At 44.6% G+C, this 18302-nt stretch overlaps 1 protein-coding gene across 3 annotated transcripts in view; it reads right to left on the bottom strand.

Moving 5' to 3' along the window:
* LOC102382156 (BPI fold-containing family C protein-like) overlaps nt 1–18302 on the bottom strand; it is a 42958-nt gene that overhangs the window by 17860 nt on the left and 6796 nt on the right. For 2 of the 3 annotated variants that reach the window (XM_025209335.1, XM_025209334.1), the window contains exons 2-7: nt 13166–13300; nt 9657–9768; nt 7930–8058; nt 5634–5789; nt 4554–4617; nt 3722–3782 (exon numbers count right to left, since the gene is read on the bottom strand). In XM_025209335.1, coding sequence (XP_025065120.1) covers nt 3722–3782; nt 4554–4617; nt 5634–5789; nt 7930–8058; nt 9657–9768; nt 13166–13283 — 640 coding nt within the window. In that variant the 5' untranslated portion in view covers nt 13284–13300. Of the gene's footprint in view, nt 1–3721; nt 3783–4553; nt 4618–5633; nt 5790–7929; nt 8059–9656; nt 9769–13165; nt 13301–15605; nt 15753–18302 lie in introns of all 3 variants that reach the window. The other variant, XM_025209333.1, reaches the window with a different exon arrangement.

Genomic DNA, 18302 nt, shown 5'->3' on the forward strand with positions numbered 1-18302 from the left:
TATGACACTGCTAGCTAATGCATTGCAAACTGTTGCTAGCTTCCATAACAGTTGGGTTATGTACTCACCCATTCAGGGTGAGTCCTTGCTTCCTTCATGGGCATGTGTAGATGAAACAGGGGCCCTAAATTGAAACGGTGGGTTTTTAAAAACACTGCTTCAATTTGGGGCCCTTTAAACCCCCGTGTTGTGCACGTACCCACTTACCTGCCTCTTCGGTGGTGGGGAGGGGAGGGTGAGCTACCAGTGGGTGAAGCAGTCCCTGGGCTGCGGGGGCTGGGGCTGGTGCTTTCCTGCGCAGCAGTGACACCCAGGCGGCACCCACCCTCAGGCACCCGGCTCAGGCAGTCCCAGGGGGCACCACAGACATGGAGGGAAGCACTGGGCCTCCGTGCAGTTTAGGCAGGCAGACAGGCTCCAAGAAAAGAAAAAAAGATTTTTTTTTCTTGGGTGGAGCCTGCCTTCCCAGGCTGCTGCCAGGCTGCTTACATGGGCTTCCTGCAGAGCCCCTGAGGTGCATGGAGCCCAGTGCTTTGCTCTGCAGCTGTAGGGTAGCAAACTAAAACTCCTCAGAGGGGTTGTAGGTTGCTGCACCCCAAGTCATGTAAGGCATGTTACGCCACCAAATTTGCTACAGCAGCTGGAATTAGTGCACAATACGCCACCAATGCATGCAAACACCAACACCATTAAAGCAGTACAAAAGCATTTAACCCGCTTTAAAGTGTTGTGCACACATGCCCCTTGTTTAGTCTACACACGGCCCATGGCTTTTCAGCAAAGAATGTTTTGCTGCTAGATGGTCACCAAAGCAAAAAATGATGCTGAAAAAGCAGTCCTCCAGAGGCAGTTCCAGAAGATCCTCTACCTGCAAGGGCTAGACAGCAGATACATCCACAGCAGATGCATCCACATCCACTGACCACATCCATTGACCGGCTGGCACCCCTGAAGGGAAAGGATGTAACTACAGAGGAATTGCTTGCTCTGCCTCCCCACAGGAGAAAAATGAAATAATAACATTTTTTTCCAGAGCTTCCTTTTAATTAAACAGTCTAGAAGAAAACATTTAAATTTAACCAGTTAATCTCTAAGGTGCCACCCTGCCCTGCCTTCTAGTTAAATTTAATGGAAATTATCACCTCTAAATGATGTAATGGGGATTACATACCAGATCACATCCCAGATTGATTGAAAATGCTGCTACCTCTCATGTGTAAGGGACAGCTGTTTGACAGGGATCAGCCACATGAACCAATTTAGAAAGAGAACGGAAAATATCATATCCTATTTGAACTGCAGGAGGAAGTTTAGGTAGACAGAATATAACTGTGTGTGTTTGAATGCAACTCAAATGCCACTGGAAAAGGGCCAATGTGGTTCCCATTTTCAAAAAAGGGAGGAAGGAGGACTCAGGAAGCTATAGGCCAGTCAGTCTTATCTCGATCCTGGGTAAGCTTTTTGAGAGAATTATCCTGGCGCATGTCCGTGAGGGGCCAGCAGGGGAGATTATGCTTAGGGGCAACCCCAACATGGGTTCATTAGAGGCAGGCCCTGTCAGACCAACCTGGTGGCCTTCTATGACCAGGTCACAAAATCCTTAGATGCAGGTGCAGCAGCGGATGTAGTCTTTCTGGACTTTAGGAAGGCCTTCAACACTGTCTCTCACCTCATTCTCATTAAAAAACTAGGAGACTGTGGCATCGATACCTACACAGTCAAATGGGTCACTAGTTGGCTGGAGGGCCGCACCCAGAGAGTGGTGGTGGACGGGTCTTATTTGACCTGGAGGGATGTGGGCAGTGGGGTTCTGCAGGGCTCAGTCCTCGGGCCTGTACTGTTCAACATCTTCATCAGCGACTTGGATGGGGAGCTAAAAAGCACCCTGTTCAAATTTGCAGACGACACTAAGATGTGGGGAGAAGTGGGCACGCTAGAAGGGAGGAATAGGCTGCATTTGGACCTAGACAGGTTACAGGGGTGGGCGGATGAGAACAGGATGGGTTTCAACACTGACAAGTACAAGGTACTGCACCTGGGAAAGAAGAACCAGCAGCATACCTACAGGCTAGGGAACTCCCTTCTTGTCAGTGCGGAGGCAGAAAAGGATCTTGGAGTCATTAATGATGCCAAAATGAACATGGGCCAACAGTGGACAGGAAGGCCAACTGTACCTTGTCATGCATCCACAGATGCATATCAAGCAGGTTCAAGGAGGTGATCCTCCCCCTCTATGCGACACTGGTCAGGCCACAGTTGGAGTACTGCATCCAGTTCTGGGCGCCGCACTTCAGGAGGGATGTGGACAACATGGAGAGGGTCCAGAGGAGGGCCACCCGCATGATCAGGGGTCAGCAGGGCAGGCCCTACGAGGAGAGGCTAAGGGACCTGACCCTGTTCAGCCTCCACAAGAGAAGGCTGAGGGGGGATCTAGTGGCCGTTTACAAAGTAGTCAGAGGGGACCAGCAGGCATTGGGAGAGTCCCTGTTCCCCCAAGCACTCCCAAGAGTGACAAGAAATAACCGTCACAAGCTGGCAGAGGGTAGATTCAGGCTAGATATCAGGAGGCCCTACTTCACTGTCAGGGCGGCTAGGATCTGGAACCAACTTCCAAGAGAAGTGGTGTAGGCTCCTACCCTGGGGGTCTTTAATAGGAGGCTGGATAAACCTCTTGCCGTGGTCGTTTGACCCCAGTACTCTTTCCTGCCATGGCAGGGGTTCGGACTTGATGATCTGCTCAGGTCCCTTCCAACCCTACCAACTATGAAACTATGATTATCATGATTACTCTTGCAAGAAATAATGTGGGATTTTTGTTGATTACAGTAGTCAGGATCTCTTTTTTATTTAGCTGCAGACTAGATAGCAGCTCAGGCAACACATTATAAACTGCCATGTGGGCAGTCTGCCCTAATGATCATGGCCAGATCACAAACCTGGAGAGCAAGGCCAAGAGTCCCAGTAAATGTGTGAGACAGGACAGCTGGTAAGAACTTGGCAGATGCACACAGAAGAGCAGGACCTGGGGAACAATGCTGTGCAGGTTCCATGGCAGGTGCTAGGATATGATAGAATAGGCATAACTACAGATGCTGAAATGCTGAGCAGTCAAGGTTCCTCTGGAAATGCTGACCTCATGTTTGCCACAGTGGATAAAGTAGTGCCACGGTGGATAGAGTTTAGGCTACTACCACCTAGGAGCAGTTTGACCATATCTGCAGTGCCATATGAAGGCTAACTTAGGGCAGGTTGTCACTTAGCTGTTATAACTGGCTCACCTGAAGTGTAGTGCTTACACTGCTTCTGGGTTAGGAGGCAGCCCATGTAGAGCAGGGTGGAATGTTTGAGGGCACTACTGCCTTGAACAGTAAATTTAGCAGCTAGGTGTGGCCTTAGTGTCCCTTATCACCACAGACCACAGTTGCAGTGGGTCGTTAGATTACAGCTGTCCTGCTGTTGACATCAACTAAACATGAACATAATAATTGTGTCTGTGAGTGTCTGAGAGAATGAAAGGGAATGGAGAGTGGGGCTTAGTTCTAGAATCATTTGAGCATTTCTTTACCCCTCACTCTATCTGCTGGGGACATGGGTCTTTAATGTAGTAGCTTTTGAATAGAATCAGTCAAATACAGTTCTCAGGCAACATTTAATGCAAAAGTCTACATGCTGAAGGGCATGGAAATGGAAATACAAAGACATTTCATTTTCAGAGACTCACCCTTAAGAGTTCTGAGCTCTGCATCCATCCTTTGGATTTTGTGTTTGATTTTCGGGCACAACTATATGGAAGTACACAGAGGACACTGTAATGTAATGGGTAGTGCGTATTTTAACTCTTCTCTCTAGCTGAATCAAGCCTGTTCAGGCATTTGTTCTGATCCCACTTTCTAACACTGGCCCCAGAAAGAGTATAGAATAAAGATTTAATAATATCATTTACCAGTCACTACAAAAAGTGATTTTCCTTGTAGCACAAGTAATAGAGAACTTTCTTTCTGGAATGAAAGGGCCTATGTTCTCTCCTTCAGCCTTTTTCTATAAAGTCTAAGAGACAAACATGAAGGCTTCTATGTATGTGATCACAGATTTGTTATAAAATCAGTTGCTCAATGGGAAGACCCTCCAGGTGAAAAATAACTGAGCATATGAACTTCCATATTATTTCAAGGAGAAAAAAAGAGTAGATGGTAGTGCCAGGGTAATAAGTGTTACTAAAGTGAGAGTCAGACTGGAGCTGTCTTTTTTCAAGATATGCCTTAGCTAAGTTCTAAGTCAGGGATCAGCAACATTTTCTAGTGGGACAAAACAACCCAGATCAGATCTGAGGTGAGCTGGCACTTGCAACCTGGCAGCTGCTATTGCCACTTTTCCCTACCACCCAGCTGTGGTGTGAGTGAAGCCCCCTGACAGCACAATGCTGCCAAAGCCCATAAGCTCTATAGCCCACAGAACATAGGTTGCCAATCCCTGTTCCAGGTCATGGCCTCAGAGATGAGGCAGTTTCAGATGTTCTTTAAACCTCGCTCCTGAAACAGTCTTTAAAGACTTACATTTTTATCCAAGTAGGCTTGAATGGGCTTCTTCAGATAACCAGCAAAGAGGTTAAAGACCCAGCTGAAGAAGAGGAAAAGAACAGAAGAGGGCCTTACCATTGTTTTAGCTATTTGAATAATTTCTTTAGTTAATATACCTGTGTATAAGCTAGGTTTATACAAAATGTAATATCTGGCTTTCAGGCTAGTCAATAACTTGTATTGGACTAGTAATCCAGTATATAATATACTTGCATGAAGCCTAAAAACTGCCAAGAGTCCACCTCACAAATGAAGGTCACTACAATGCCATATAGACATGGGGTATGTCTACACTGTTACTCCAGTGCTCCTAGAGGCCAAACTCTCATGCATATCCTGTCCATCTCCCACTCTGCATACTCCAATCCTGAGATCATGCTTTTAAGCACACCAAAGGCAGAAATCTCAAGAGCAATGGCACAGGTACTTCCAGTGTGGCTTTACTGCCTCAATCTTGAGTTTAGCAAGAGTAGAGAAAGACCAGGTGGCCTTGAGGAAGGAGCCCTCAGGAAGAGATGTAGGCAAAGTATAAATGAGGCAGAAGTAAGAAATGGCTATGATGACAGAAAAAGGCTATACAATCAATTCTTTCTGGCTAGATGAGGACTGGCTCATATTTAGGTTGAGAATTAGAGGCTATTTGAAACTCAGTGAATGCTGATATTAAAGTAGCCATAGGAAATGCTCATTCTAACTTTGACAAGGGGGACATGTGCCTCTGAGGTAATGTCTATACAGACAATTTTTTGTCCCCAGAGGTGTTGCTCTTGAGCACGCTGAGCTACTCTGGACAGAGTTCCTTCCTAAATTCAAAGCAATGTAGCTGAGCTATGTGGTCCTTTGGGAGGGCTATTAGCTGGAGGCAGGCTAATTGGCCTTGTGACTTACCAAATTGCCCCAAATTCTGCATGGAGGTGGCTGCACTGCTTCAGATTTAGGAAACCATGTACCCAGAGCAGTGCAATGCAGTGATGAGGAGGGTAAGTTTAGTATTTAGATATAGCCTGACTTGTCTACTTTTCACCAGAGTGACAATAAGAGATCTCTCGCACCTACCTGGCTCCTCCACTCAACTTGACTTTAACATCATGAATGCTTAGCCGGCAGTTGTGAAACAGCATGGATAGGCGGCCTTTGTTATCCCTTGACACTTGGAAGATCACTGTGATAAACACTCCTGAAAGAGACACAGTAGCTCCTCCATGGTTTCTGCTACATAGACAAAACAATAAGCTCAGCTGAAAAATCTACTCTTAGGAAACATTTACGAAAGTAATGATGAGTCAAGACTAAGAGGCTTTGATCCTTATATTGGGTGGATGAAGAATGAGTCTTTTCCTCTCACCTTCAGAGAGTATGAGTTTTTGAATCATGCTGCAGTTAGCCAGGTTCCAAATCATCACAATTTCATTGTGACTTGAATAACAATTTTCTGATTAATGCCAGTTCAATTCTCCTACAACTCTCAGATCTGTGACAATGCTGCCACAAGAGCTGTAGCACTGCCTCAGAAAAAGCCCTTCTAACTACCCATGGAGAGAAAGCAGTCATCACCTGTTCCACTTGAATAAATATATTCTTCTTCAAAACTGTGAGTTGGAGTGGAGCATGGAGAAAAGAGACAAGCTGGAGGCAAAGGGGCAGCAGTGTTAACCCCTAGAGTACATTCCTCTCCAGGACTTGGAGCTAAACTCAGGGGAACTGAGTACCTGTGATCTTTTGCTGTCAGGGAACAGAGGTGAAACCCTGCTGGCAATAGCTGTGCTCCATTCCCTTCTACTGCCTAGTTCATCTAGAGGATAATAGCCTAGTACTGCTACCAGTTACTCCATTAGCTGAAGTGATAGAGATCTGTGTTGTGGATATATACTCTCATATCCCAAGTTACAGTAAATGTGGCCCCACGTAAGAAATCAAAAAAACCCCCATAACCTATTTTTAATACATACAGCATTCCATAAAAACATATTACAATGTTAAGTGCAGAATTAATTTTAATATGGAAAAATAGTATGCAATTGAGCCATTAAAGACAATATCATAAAAGGAGCCCAAAGTAAGATTTCAGAAGCAACTTGAATTCTGATATTTCTTACCTTTTGAATACATAACTTTGTAACCTTAATATTCTGTTAATACAGTTTTCTGGGAAGATAGATAGAATAGAACCATAGATGCTAGGGTCAGAAGGGACTTCAACAGATCATCGAGTCTGACCCCCTGCCTAGGCAGGAAAGGGTGCTGGGGTCAGATGACCCCAGCCAGATGCCTATCCAGCCTTCTTTTAAAGACCCCCAAGGTAGGGGAGAGCACCACCTTCCTTGGAAGCCCATTCCAAATTTTGGCCACCCTTACCATGAAGAAGTTTTTCCTGATATCTAGCCTAAATCTGCTCTCTGTCAGTTTGTGACCATTGTTCCTTGTTACCCCAAGAGGTGCCCTGGTGAAGAGAGCATCTCCAATCCCTTGCTGTGTCCCCTAATGAATTTGTAGGTGTCCACAAGATCACCTCTTAGCCTTCTCTTGTGGAGGCTGAAGAGGTCCAGGTCCCTCAGTCTCTCCTCATAGGGCTTGTCCTGTAAGCCCCTAACCATATGAGTGTTCCTCCTGTGGACCCTCTCGAGTTTATCAACATCCTTCTTGAAGTACGGCGCCCAAAACTGGATGCAGTACTTCAACTGCGGTCTGATCAATGCAGCATAGAGGGAAAGTATTACCTCCTTGGATCTATTTGTCATGCATCTGCCGATGCATGATAAAGTGTGGTTAGCTTTGCTGATGATTTTGTCACACTGACGACTCATGTTCATCTTGGAGTCCACTATGACTCTGAGATCCCTTTCCGCTTCTGTGCTCCTGAGAGAGTCACTTCCCAGCCAGTAGATGTGCTGGATATTTTTGTGCCCTAGGTGCAGCAATCTGCACTTGTCCTAAGAGCACCCAAAGTTAACTATAAGTAAATTAGTTATGGAGTCAACCTTTCCAGTTACACAGTAAATGCAATATAACACACGTGTAATTATTAACCCCTTTTTGTAGAGTGTGATCCAAAGTATTAAACAGCTTCCTAAATATTCACTTAATTAACAGTCTGGAAAATACCAGCCTAATAACAGAATTTTGATCTGATACTTTCCAGAGGCACCCTTGGTAGTAGCATCTTAATTAATACTCTACTGTTAACCTGAAATGAATGTATCACACTCAAGAGAGCTGTATCAACAGGTTGCTATTATTTGGTAAAGGATATTTGACCTCCTTAGAAATTAGATTAGTAAGTACATTTTATATTTTTTTATTTTAATTCACTTTCCAGAAGAGTATACTGGGGCTCACATAGTACAATACTTACACTAGCCAAGTTTTTATACTCCAGTTTGCATGGAAGGTTGCAGAAGCGTGTTCAATTGCCAGCTTAATCCCAGTTCCAGGTATGAGGGATACAGAGGCATCTGGGAATTCAACAGTGTTCATTCTGAGCCTATAAAATGAAAGAGGGATATTAGTTTGCACTCAAACGAGAGACGAGATTCTGAAGTCTTCTGATACAATTAAATAGTACAAAATGGTTTTGAGTTACAAGACAAAATGTAGTAGCATTTCATGGTAAAACTATCCAATTGCATGGGGAAAGGTACCCTTGACCTGAAGGTAAATGGTACCCCTTGAGGAAAAGGGTCCTTTAAACTCCATGTTATACTCAACCCCTAAGTAAAATAAATTTGAGCAGTGAGGTAGAACACTTTGCATTAGGAATAGAGGTCTCTGCAATGTTTTGTATCCTTAGGGTGTGTATCTTTTCTATGAAGACAGACAAGCCTCATCCCTTTAAGTGAGTTTTCCCAGTCTATAGAAAGAAGCCCATCATTACAGGTAAACCTCACTCACTTGAGGGATGGGGCAGTCTTTGCTCATTGTCCATAAAATGTGGAACTGGGGTGTTTAGGGTTCAGCCTGCCAGTGATACTGGGAAATAGTGGGAAAAGGCACCAGCCATTTCCTTTAAGTTTCTTGCTCTGGAGAACTGTATAATGGAAAGTCAGGAACTATTGTAGGTGAGGAAGTAATCCCATATGACTGGCCAAGGGACTGACTTATTAAGGTGAAACAGTCCTGACAGATGGGAAATGTATGCTTTTCTGTTGGATTAGAACAGTGATCTCAACCAGGGTGTCATGGCAATATTAGCACCAGTAGAGGTGCAAACATCTACACATGGTTAATAAAATAAACCCATAGATTTTAAATAGGAATTGATTGTGTCAAAGCATTCTCACCCATTGTGATCTTTTTGAGTCTTTTGCAACAGAATTGCTCAATTATTTTTCTGGTTTTATTTTTTGATACAGGGTGCTGCTACATTCAGATAAGTTATATAAGGGTGCCTTCAGTCTAAGATGGTTGAGAACCACTGGATTAGAGCCTAACTAGAATTTTTTAGTCTGACGAGGGTAAGGAATGCTATAAAAATGTATATTCTTTTAGCAGCTTGCTTCATTTGGGGGAATGGTAGGAACTTAAGGAGCCTGATTCTATACTGCATAGTCCCTCATACAGTGATTTATACCTGTGCAAAATGGATGTAAAGCCTTGTCACGTCGTAATGATATTTTGCCCTCCCTATATTTATTCAAAAAACTGTTGCAAAAATAATTTTCCCACCTCATCACTCCAGCTATATCATTCCCCACTCTTCTAACCTATCACTGCCCCCTCTGTGTTTTCTGTTAAGGCCCTTTGTTGACCCTTATTGCTCATAATATCAATTTTTCCCTTAAACACAGATATGCTTACTTTTTTGTTGCCCTTTTGGTAGGGGAAGATCTTCTAAAGATCTGAGTAGTTGCTATGTAGTCTTCCTTCAAACCCTTTCTTTAAATTAATCTCTGGCAGGTTATATACAAAATACTTGACAATGACTGGGCAATGGGAGCAGTTAGATGATCTATGAGTGCTTTTGAAAATCCAGTGGTCTAATAAAGTAACAGCAAGTAAGGGCTTTATGAATCCATTAAGACCTCCCTTATCACTAAAAGTATTTATACCATTGCTTTAGAATATTTTTGATTGCTTACTCACCCTGAAACAGTGTAGTCAAATTTAACAAGTCCAAAGTTCTCACGGTCACTCCAGCTTTGGAAGGTTTCATTTTGTATTTCTTGTTTTATGTTCTCCAGCCCAACTTTCCAGCCTGTGAAGGGACAAAGAACCATTCAATTGCTTTCTCTATGGCTGGAAAGCTTATACAATGTAGATCAAATGCAGGTGCCCCCATCTCCAAACATGCCATCAAGATAGACAGATTATCTCTCACTGTCATTTCCATAATTTTTATCTTGTACCTTTATATTGCAAGCACGTATCTAAGACCAAGGATTTGTGTCTTGTATTCTAGAATTGACTCCAGCTAATTCACAGTGTACCACCCTTTTGGCACTGGAGCCTCTATTGGAGGAACTGTCTGAGGAAAATCTTTCACACCAAATTTGTCGGAATTGATTTGTCTTCTATACTAGGAATCACGTCTGGTTTTATTTCAGCTTGTCTAACTGCTCCTTTTTTATTTCTAGGAGAGGACTTAGGTTTGACCATGACACATATGGTATAAAATGCTGCAATTCTCTGTCCCTTCCCCTTCCCCCTCTAACACACCTATGGCATCCCCACTCTGGCATGTTCCAATGTTATGATAGTTTCAGTCTTGTGCATCACATGCATTGAGCTGTCGCTAAACACCACATCTTCAAGTCCCCAGTTTGTTTGTCTTCTTTTTCTGTGCTTCTCTTGGCTCTTAGAACCTGGAGACAGCTCAGCTTCCTTTTTCCCTCACTCATATTTCTGAGACTACTTCCATTTTAACTTTGCTTCCAAGGCTGCTGAAGGGGATTTCCCCCAAATTTCCTCTTGATCCACATAAACATGAACAAAGATTCAGGATTAATTACTGCCCAACATGAACACTATTTTTTTTAATTTACATTTTTTGTGGTGAGAAGGCTGTCAGAATTCAGGGTTTCCTCATGGTAAAGGCACCCCAGTGGTTGTTCCTGTGAGCATGAGGGTGCCTTGCTGCGGTCTTCTGGCAGCTAGAGCCGTGCCGGATTTAGGCATAAGCTAAGTAATCTTCATTTTAGGGCCTCATATTATGAGGGGCCTCTAAACCAACCCCTGGGTCACAAAGGGTTGTCTGCTGGACTGGAAGTGACTGCAGACTGGCAAAAGGTGGCCCTGCAGAGCCAGACAGAGGCCGCGACTCCTCCTGCAGGGCTTGCGGCAGTCATAGTTGAGGATTAGGCCCACCTCACTGCCCAGGGGTAGAAGCATCTTTACTTTTGTTCCAGGCAAAAATTCTGGCCACAGGGCTCCACACAGTGGTGTGCAGTTTGCCGGGCCATGGCAACTTCCAGTCCGCAGTTTGCCAGGCCAAAGCATAGAAAGGTTGGGAAGCCCTAGTTTAGGGCCCCAGATTGTCATAATTCAGCCCCAAACTAGACTAGAGGGATGTCAGGATTAAATACCCTAACCTTCAAAATTCTGCCGTGGTAGAAAAGACATAACAGGCTGCACCTTCCTCAGCTATCAGATGCTATCTGGATTGGCAGGGCATTACTAATGTCTGTGTTAGTGCTTGTCCAATTTTCTACCCATTAATCCTGACAGCACCTAGCAGTTCTTGGAAGCTCTAGAACAGCTCTTCCTGACTCATACCGGCAAATACTGGGCTTAATCCTGATATCCACCTACTATAGCAGGTGTAAGGGAGCTCTAAGGCACTGTCTCTCTTATGGAATGATTATTTCTGATTTGGAAGGGAAAGATTACTTCTGGTTTGGGTGACTGAAGGTCTTTAGTTCCCCATAGAAGCATTTGCAACTAATGTTCAGCTTGGGAAGTAAGTGGACCTGACCTTCACCTTTAGCAAAAAACTTTGTTATAGTAACACTGTAATCTTAGACTCATAAAGCTGAGCTTTTACTTTTCGTGTCCATTGTCTACCTGTCATCATGCACAGAACATTGCTGATGATTTATCCTTACTTTGACCCGGCTTCTGTTGAATCAAGGAATTATTAATGCATTAAACACACAAAATTGTGCTAGGTGCTGTCCAGATACATATTATTATTTCTTTACTGGCCCAAATACTTTAAGATCTAAGGCTTAGATAAAAGACGGAATTATCAAGAAAGGGAGAGAAAGGAGAAAGATACAAGGTGAGAGGGTTCGATATCTCATGCACTGGATGTTGCTGTTTTTTCATTATTAAACAAAATTATACTTAATGGGTATCAGGTTTGGGAGAGGAAGAATTAGTGAGACAAAGGGAGACAGGGGAAGAGGAAAGGGATTTGTTACAGAAGTAATAAGAATGGGTATTGAAAATGAGGAGAGAAAAGATGTAGGAGAGAGATGAAAATGGTGGTGCTTTAAGAGCTTGAATGGTGAAAGGATGGACACAGAGAGAGATAAAAAGGGGACGTTCCTTATTGGCAGATGTGAGAGATCAGGCTACTGTGGCTGGGAATTTGGTGGGAGAAGCTGGGAGTAGAATAAGCTATACTTGTTAGTAGGGAAGGGAGAGGACTCCGAATCTAAACAGGGTGTTGTGATATGGCCGTGTTTGCTTCTGGGAGGGTTGAAGATACTAGGAGCTCCTGCTGGATCAGATCAGTCTAGTGGAAGAGGATCTACAGGATACAGAAAACGCTATTTGAGCAGCAGGTTGGGACACAATGGAAACTGTGGTAGGGGGTTGGAGGAACAATTTCTTTCACTTGGTTTCTGCTTGCTCTCTGATGCGGTTTTTGCTTGCTCTCTGATGCTTGGATGCTGATTCCTAAATGATGTCTTGAGGTGGTTCTGAAGGCCAGATCCTTGGCTGGCTCTTAGCTCTAGTAGATGATAGAGTGGTGAAGCAGGAATAACTGTGAGTCTAGGGGATGAGAACTACTGAAACTGATGCCCTGAGGCAGCTGCTGCCTGAGTCTGGCTGGGAGCAATAGGCAGGTCACATATGTAACCCCCTCTTCTCTCACTGGTTCAGGTGTAGGTGATCTGCAGACACTGATCATATTTCATTTTGACTAATGAAGCATCTCTATTTATGGCCTGCTACCTAACTTCAAAGGTCCAACACATTGACCAGATTACTCCCTTGCTATATGAACCAGGACCATGTTACCCCAATCATACTGCCCATAGTACCCATAGTATGGCACTAATTTTCCTGGCTTCCTATCAATACCATTCCTGGACACCAAACTGTTCTGACATCCAGCCTCACAACATTCTACCTTCCTGGCTCCATATCCAAGTACTCTTCTACCCACTCACTGTGCTTCAGCAGCAGTTCTTTCTTCTTTGCTATGTGACTCCTTAGATTTTCAAGTTTTTCATCTATTGCAGCAGCTCTTGTCTACCTCCAAGTCATTTCCTCTCTTAAAAATACATCTTTTAAATCTTCCTTCCTCTCTTAAGCTTGCTAGTAACTCTCAATCTTTCAGGACTTTGTTCTTACCTTGTGCAAATATTAATGTACTCTAATAATAAAATGTGTTGCAGAAGAACTATTGGAAATCTCAGGCTTACCATAGTCCAGCCCTTTCTGCGTGATTCTTACTTTGAGCCCAGGGTTAGCATCCAGCTGCAAAGCAAAACAACTGAGCAAGAGGATAAAATACCCAGTCTTCAGCATCTTCTTCTCCATTTCCTTCCCACAGGGACCTGTTAATAATATTTAAGATTAACCTACAAGCACAAAGTCATACAAAATACATCATAGCTTCCCAATGCCCTGAGCAGTGCCAACTCTACATCTGTTCCCATTTGCTGGAATGCCAATCAGATATGGGTGGGCAATTGGGAAGTGGGGACTCAACTGGTAATTTTTCAGTATTGGGAAGAGTTTTGCTGCCATTGCCCTGTCCAGCCACTGGTGGGAGCATACACAGACCATCATCCATGGGACAAGGAGTTCACTAGGACTCACAGGAAGCACAGACAGAAACAAGGATGTGAGGGTCATGCTGTTATAGTGGAATGGTCTTTTTTACCTCAGTCTTCTGAGGGCTGAGGTTTCCACAGTTAGCTTTCTCTCCTCAGACACTGGCTTAAATTGTACTAGCTGGGCCAATTGAGAGAGACAGATGGGCGCTTGTACATGTGATTTAGTCCTTAGGATTTAGTCCTTAGGATTTTATTCTATGCCCCCCCTAAATTGAAATTAAACCATTTCAATTTTGTCACGTTATGGTGAGGGCCCTATCTTTTTTTGTTGTTGTTGGAGCTGAAGCCTGCCCGCGGTAAGGGGGCAAGTTGCCAGTGGGCCGAGCAGCGTCTGAGCTGCAGGTGGTCCCGGTCCTCTGCAGTGACAGTGCCCCCTGGGGGCCACCCAAGTGGGCTACTAGCAGGCCAGGTGCTGCCCCAGCTTGGAGGCTGCACCTGGCCTGATCCAACTCTTTCCTGACCCTGAGCTGGGGCAGCACCCAGCCCACTAACAGCCTGCCTGGGTGGCCCTGGGGGCACCCCTACTGTGGAGGCAAGGGCTGGGGCTCCCTGCAGCTCAGGAGCTGCTTGGTCTGCTGGCAGCTTACTCCCTGGCTGCAGGAGAGGCAGGCAGGCTCTGCTGGAAAAAAAAAGGCCCCTCATAGCTGCTGCCTTCAGCAGGTGCCTGCAGATGGCAGGACATCCAGTTCGCCTCGAACAGGCTGGCTTGCCTTTGGGACAGTGCAGGGAGGTGGCAGGAGGGCAGCTGGGTTTGCTGGTGGCAGGAGAAGGTGGCAGGGATGGTGAATGGGGTGGTGGAAGCCCAGGCAGGCTTGGGGAAGCATTGGATTGGATGCCTCTAAATAGGGGCAGCACCCAGCCAGCTAGCAGCCTGCCCAGGCTTCCAGTGCCCTTTGTATCGTCTTCGCCACCTTCTTCAGCTATCAACAAATCCAGCCACCCTCCTGCAGCCTTCTCACACTGGTCCAGGGGCAAGCCAGCCCATTCCCAGGAGGCCCCCAGTGTCTTGCCAGCCCCAAGAGCTTACTGAAGGAAGAAATAGCAAGGGGCCCAATCCTTTTTTGTTTCTGAGGAGCCTGCCTGCCTCTCCTGTCGCGGGGAGCAAGTTGACAGCTGCATCATTGCAATTTGCAACGTTGCAAACTAAACTACATCGGAGCGTAGTTTAGTTTGCAGTGATGCAAACTCATTAAACCCTCAAAGCTCTTGCACGTGAAGTGGCACTTTTGTCACATGTACATGGCACATGGCAATGGTGTCATGTGTACAAGTGCCCTCTGAGATAAAGACATGGGTATCATCAGCTGATCGACAGGCATTTTAATGTAAAGTGACCATACAACACACAAGTGACATGTTGATGTCAGTAAAGTGACTCTCAAAATTGCTATGCTATTTATCTCATTTATCTGAGAATGAATCAAACAACTTCTTCATTTAAATGAACCATTCCTTTAATAATTTTGCCTTCTCAGACAATATTGTCTGACACAATATTCAAATACCTTCAGCATAAGAGAAAAGGAAACACTTCTTTGTTGCTATCTATGCACGTTGATAAATCTAAGCCCAATGAGTTACTGAATTTACTGGTTTTCCTATTTGATGTTTTATGGCTCCTTTTTGAGCAGATTCTGTAAACATTTAGATAAAACTTCAGTAAAAATTACAACTTAAATCAGCCTATGCTCTAACACAGAAACCAAAGCATCCTAAAGATTTTTTGATAAAAGAAAAAAACCCCAAACCCTTTCATGTTGTCATGCATAGGTCATAAAACCAAATTACATCTCAGAATGAGCAATTCCAGCATTCTGTAAAGTCACCAGCACAGAAAAATTCTATCAACTTCATGTCAAATTGCTGCCAAAGCTCATTTGCAGCCCATTGTATGATTATGAGGCACCCAAGTGAAGAATTGTTTCCATTTCTGAAACACAGTCTCCAGTTCAGAAAAGAAATCTCAAGTTGTTTTCAGAGAAAAGACAACAGACTCTAATGCATACCTACACAAAGCATTTACCTGGCAGAGCACTTCAGCTTCACGCTACCTCAGTGTCTGCTTTCAGCACCCAACTGAGTTGGTGGGGTGATATTTTTTTTCAGTTCTTCTCTTGTTCCAATCTTTCTACCTGGTCTGTGTCACATTAGGGAGTGTGTAGGTTCTTTGCTGCTTAGTCAACAAGAGAAACAATGGAGCCAAATCAAAGAGATTTGAAGATTTAGCCCTTTGAAGATTTAACCCTGACTGGGCCAATTTTGGGAATACCCTTCATAGGGACTTTCAATGCCTGGAGGTGAGCTATAGAAAAAGTGATATGCAGTGCAATGCTGTACAACAGGTAATATAGTTATAGTGTATAAAACAAAACAACGAAACAGCTCTTGATAAGTAGTCTGGCTAATGGAAGGGCACAAAAACAAAACAAAATCTTTTAGAAGGTTTTAAAACCATAGGTCAAGGCACACAATTAGCCTATATAACTGCCTTATTGACATACTCATAGCCTTCTCATCTCTCTGCCTTCACTCCTATCTTTTCCTCACTCGCAAGTTACTTCTCGTCTTAAATTAGATTTTAATCTTTTTTGTGTTGAAACCATACTTTCCTGCCTTTATTCTCTGTCTAGCACAATGGAGTCCTGAACCTCACTATATCTCTAAGCAGTAGAAACAACAATAAAATTTTATAAGTAACTGCTTGCTCTGCATAAGGTCCAAGGAGCTAATGCCTGTATGATGTGCCCTCCTTGCCTATGTAGTCTGTGCACTCTCTACCCCTTGCCCTGTAGAGATCTTGACATGATGGGGAAGATGCTGGTGAGCTCCTATAAGGGTATGTATGGTATGAGAGTCATGGTTGTATCTCTGTGTTCTTTGTAAAAAGGGAAATTTCCCATTGTGCATAGATCTACCTGTGACTACCTGGGTGAATGTGATTCTTGTTGGTTTTATATAATGGCATCAAATCACAGAATGGTAAGGTAAAATACCTTTTAAAAATCATTTGATGAGACTTCTCTTAAATACTAGTCAGACATTTTGTTCTGGGCATCTCAATATAAAAAGGAGAAATGGACAGAAAAAAATCAGTAAATGTTAACTCATAACTGGGTGTGTCTGGTTTATGAGGAGAGAGTAAATGAGCTAATGCCAAATCACAGCCGTTATATGTTTGCAGTGCAGAGGACAGATAGGGGGTTGTAATTTGACGGAATTTTGGAGGGGAATACCTGTACATTGGCCCATTCTTCACTATCTCCAGAAGTTGAAGCTATGACTGCATCTCCTTGGTCACAGCAGGATGAGGAGACAGGATGCATCTAAACAAGATGCTATACCGAGTATTAGACTAATCTAACGTGCAGTAAATCAGTCTACATATGCATAGCAATTACTGCACAGTATATTAGAATAATGCGCCATTTTCTAGTACTTGTAAATACAGGTACTAGAAAATGGCATATTAACTAATGCACTAGGCTACACATGTAGACACTGACTGGGAGCAAATTGCTCCCAGTTAGCCTAAGCAACAGGGGGACCACAGGGGGCTGAGAGAGCTATCTTGGCCTGGCAGGACACTGCCTCCTAGTCATGTGGAGATTGGGACTCATCCCAATCTCCATGGGACAGGGAGAGCTGCTGGGCAGCTGCCTCGCAGCCATGTGGAAATCCAGGTGGGTCCTGATCTCCACCCCACCCCCAGGGTAGGGGAGAGCACCACCTCCCTTGGGAGCCCGTTCCAGACCCTGGCCACTCTAACTGTGAAGAAGTTCTTCCTAATGTCCAATCTAAATCTGCTCTCTGCTAGCTTGTGGCCATTATTTCTTGTAACCCCCGGGGGCGCCTTGGTGAATAAAACCTCACCAATTCCCTTCTGTGCCCCCGTGATGAACTTATAGGCAGCCACAAGGTCGCCTCTCAACCTTCTCTTGCGGAGGCTGAATAGATCCAGTTTCTCTAGTCTCTCCTCGTAAGGCTTGGTCTGCAGGCCCTTAACCATACGAGTGGCCCTTCTCTGGACCCTCTCCAGGTTATCCGCATCCCTCTTGAAGTGAGGCGCCCAGAATTGCACGCAGTACTCCAACTGCAGTCTGACCAGTGCCCGATAGAGGGGAAGTATCACCTCCTTGGACCTATTCGTCATGCATCTGCTGATGCACGATAAAGTGCCATTAGCTTTTCTGATGGCTTCGTCACACTGCCGCCTCTTGAAGTGTGGCGCCCAGAATTGCACGCAGTACTCCAACTGCGGTCTGACCAGCGCCCGATAGAGGGGAAGTATCACCTCCTTGGACCTATTCGTCATGCATCTGCTGATGCACGATAAAGTGCCATTAACTTTTTTGATGGCTTCGTCACACTGCCGACTCATGTTCATCTTGGAGTCCACTAGGACTCCAAGATCCCTTTCCACTTCCGTGCCACCCAGCAGGTCATTCCCTAGGCTGTAGGTGTGCTGGACATTTTTCCTCCCTAGGTGCAGCACTTTGCATTTCTCCTTGTTGAACTGCATTCTGTTGTTTTCTGCCCACTTGTCCAACCTGTCCAGATCTGCTTGCAGCTGTTCCCTGCCCTCCGGCGTGTCCACTTCTCCCCATAGCTTTGTGTCATCTGCAAACTTGGACAGAGTACATTTCACTCCCTCGTCCAAGTCACTGATGAAGACATTAAAGAGTATCGGTCCAAGGACCGAGCCCTGAGGGACCCCACTGCC

The sequence above is a fragment of the Alligator sinensis genome, unplaced genomic scaffold (assembly GCF_000455745.1).
Source record: "Alligator sinensis unplaced genomic scaffold, ASM45574v1 scaffold409_1, whole genome shotgun sequence".
Taxonomy (NCBI): domain Eukaryota; kingdom Metazoa; phylum Chordata; order Crocodylia; family Alligatoridae; genus Alligator; species Alligator sinensis.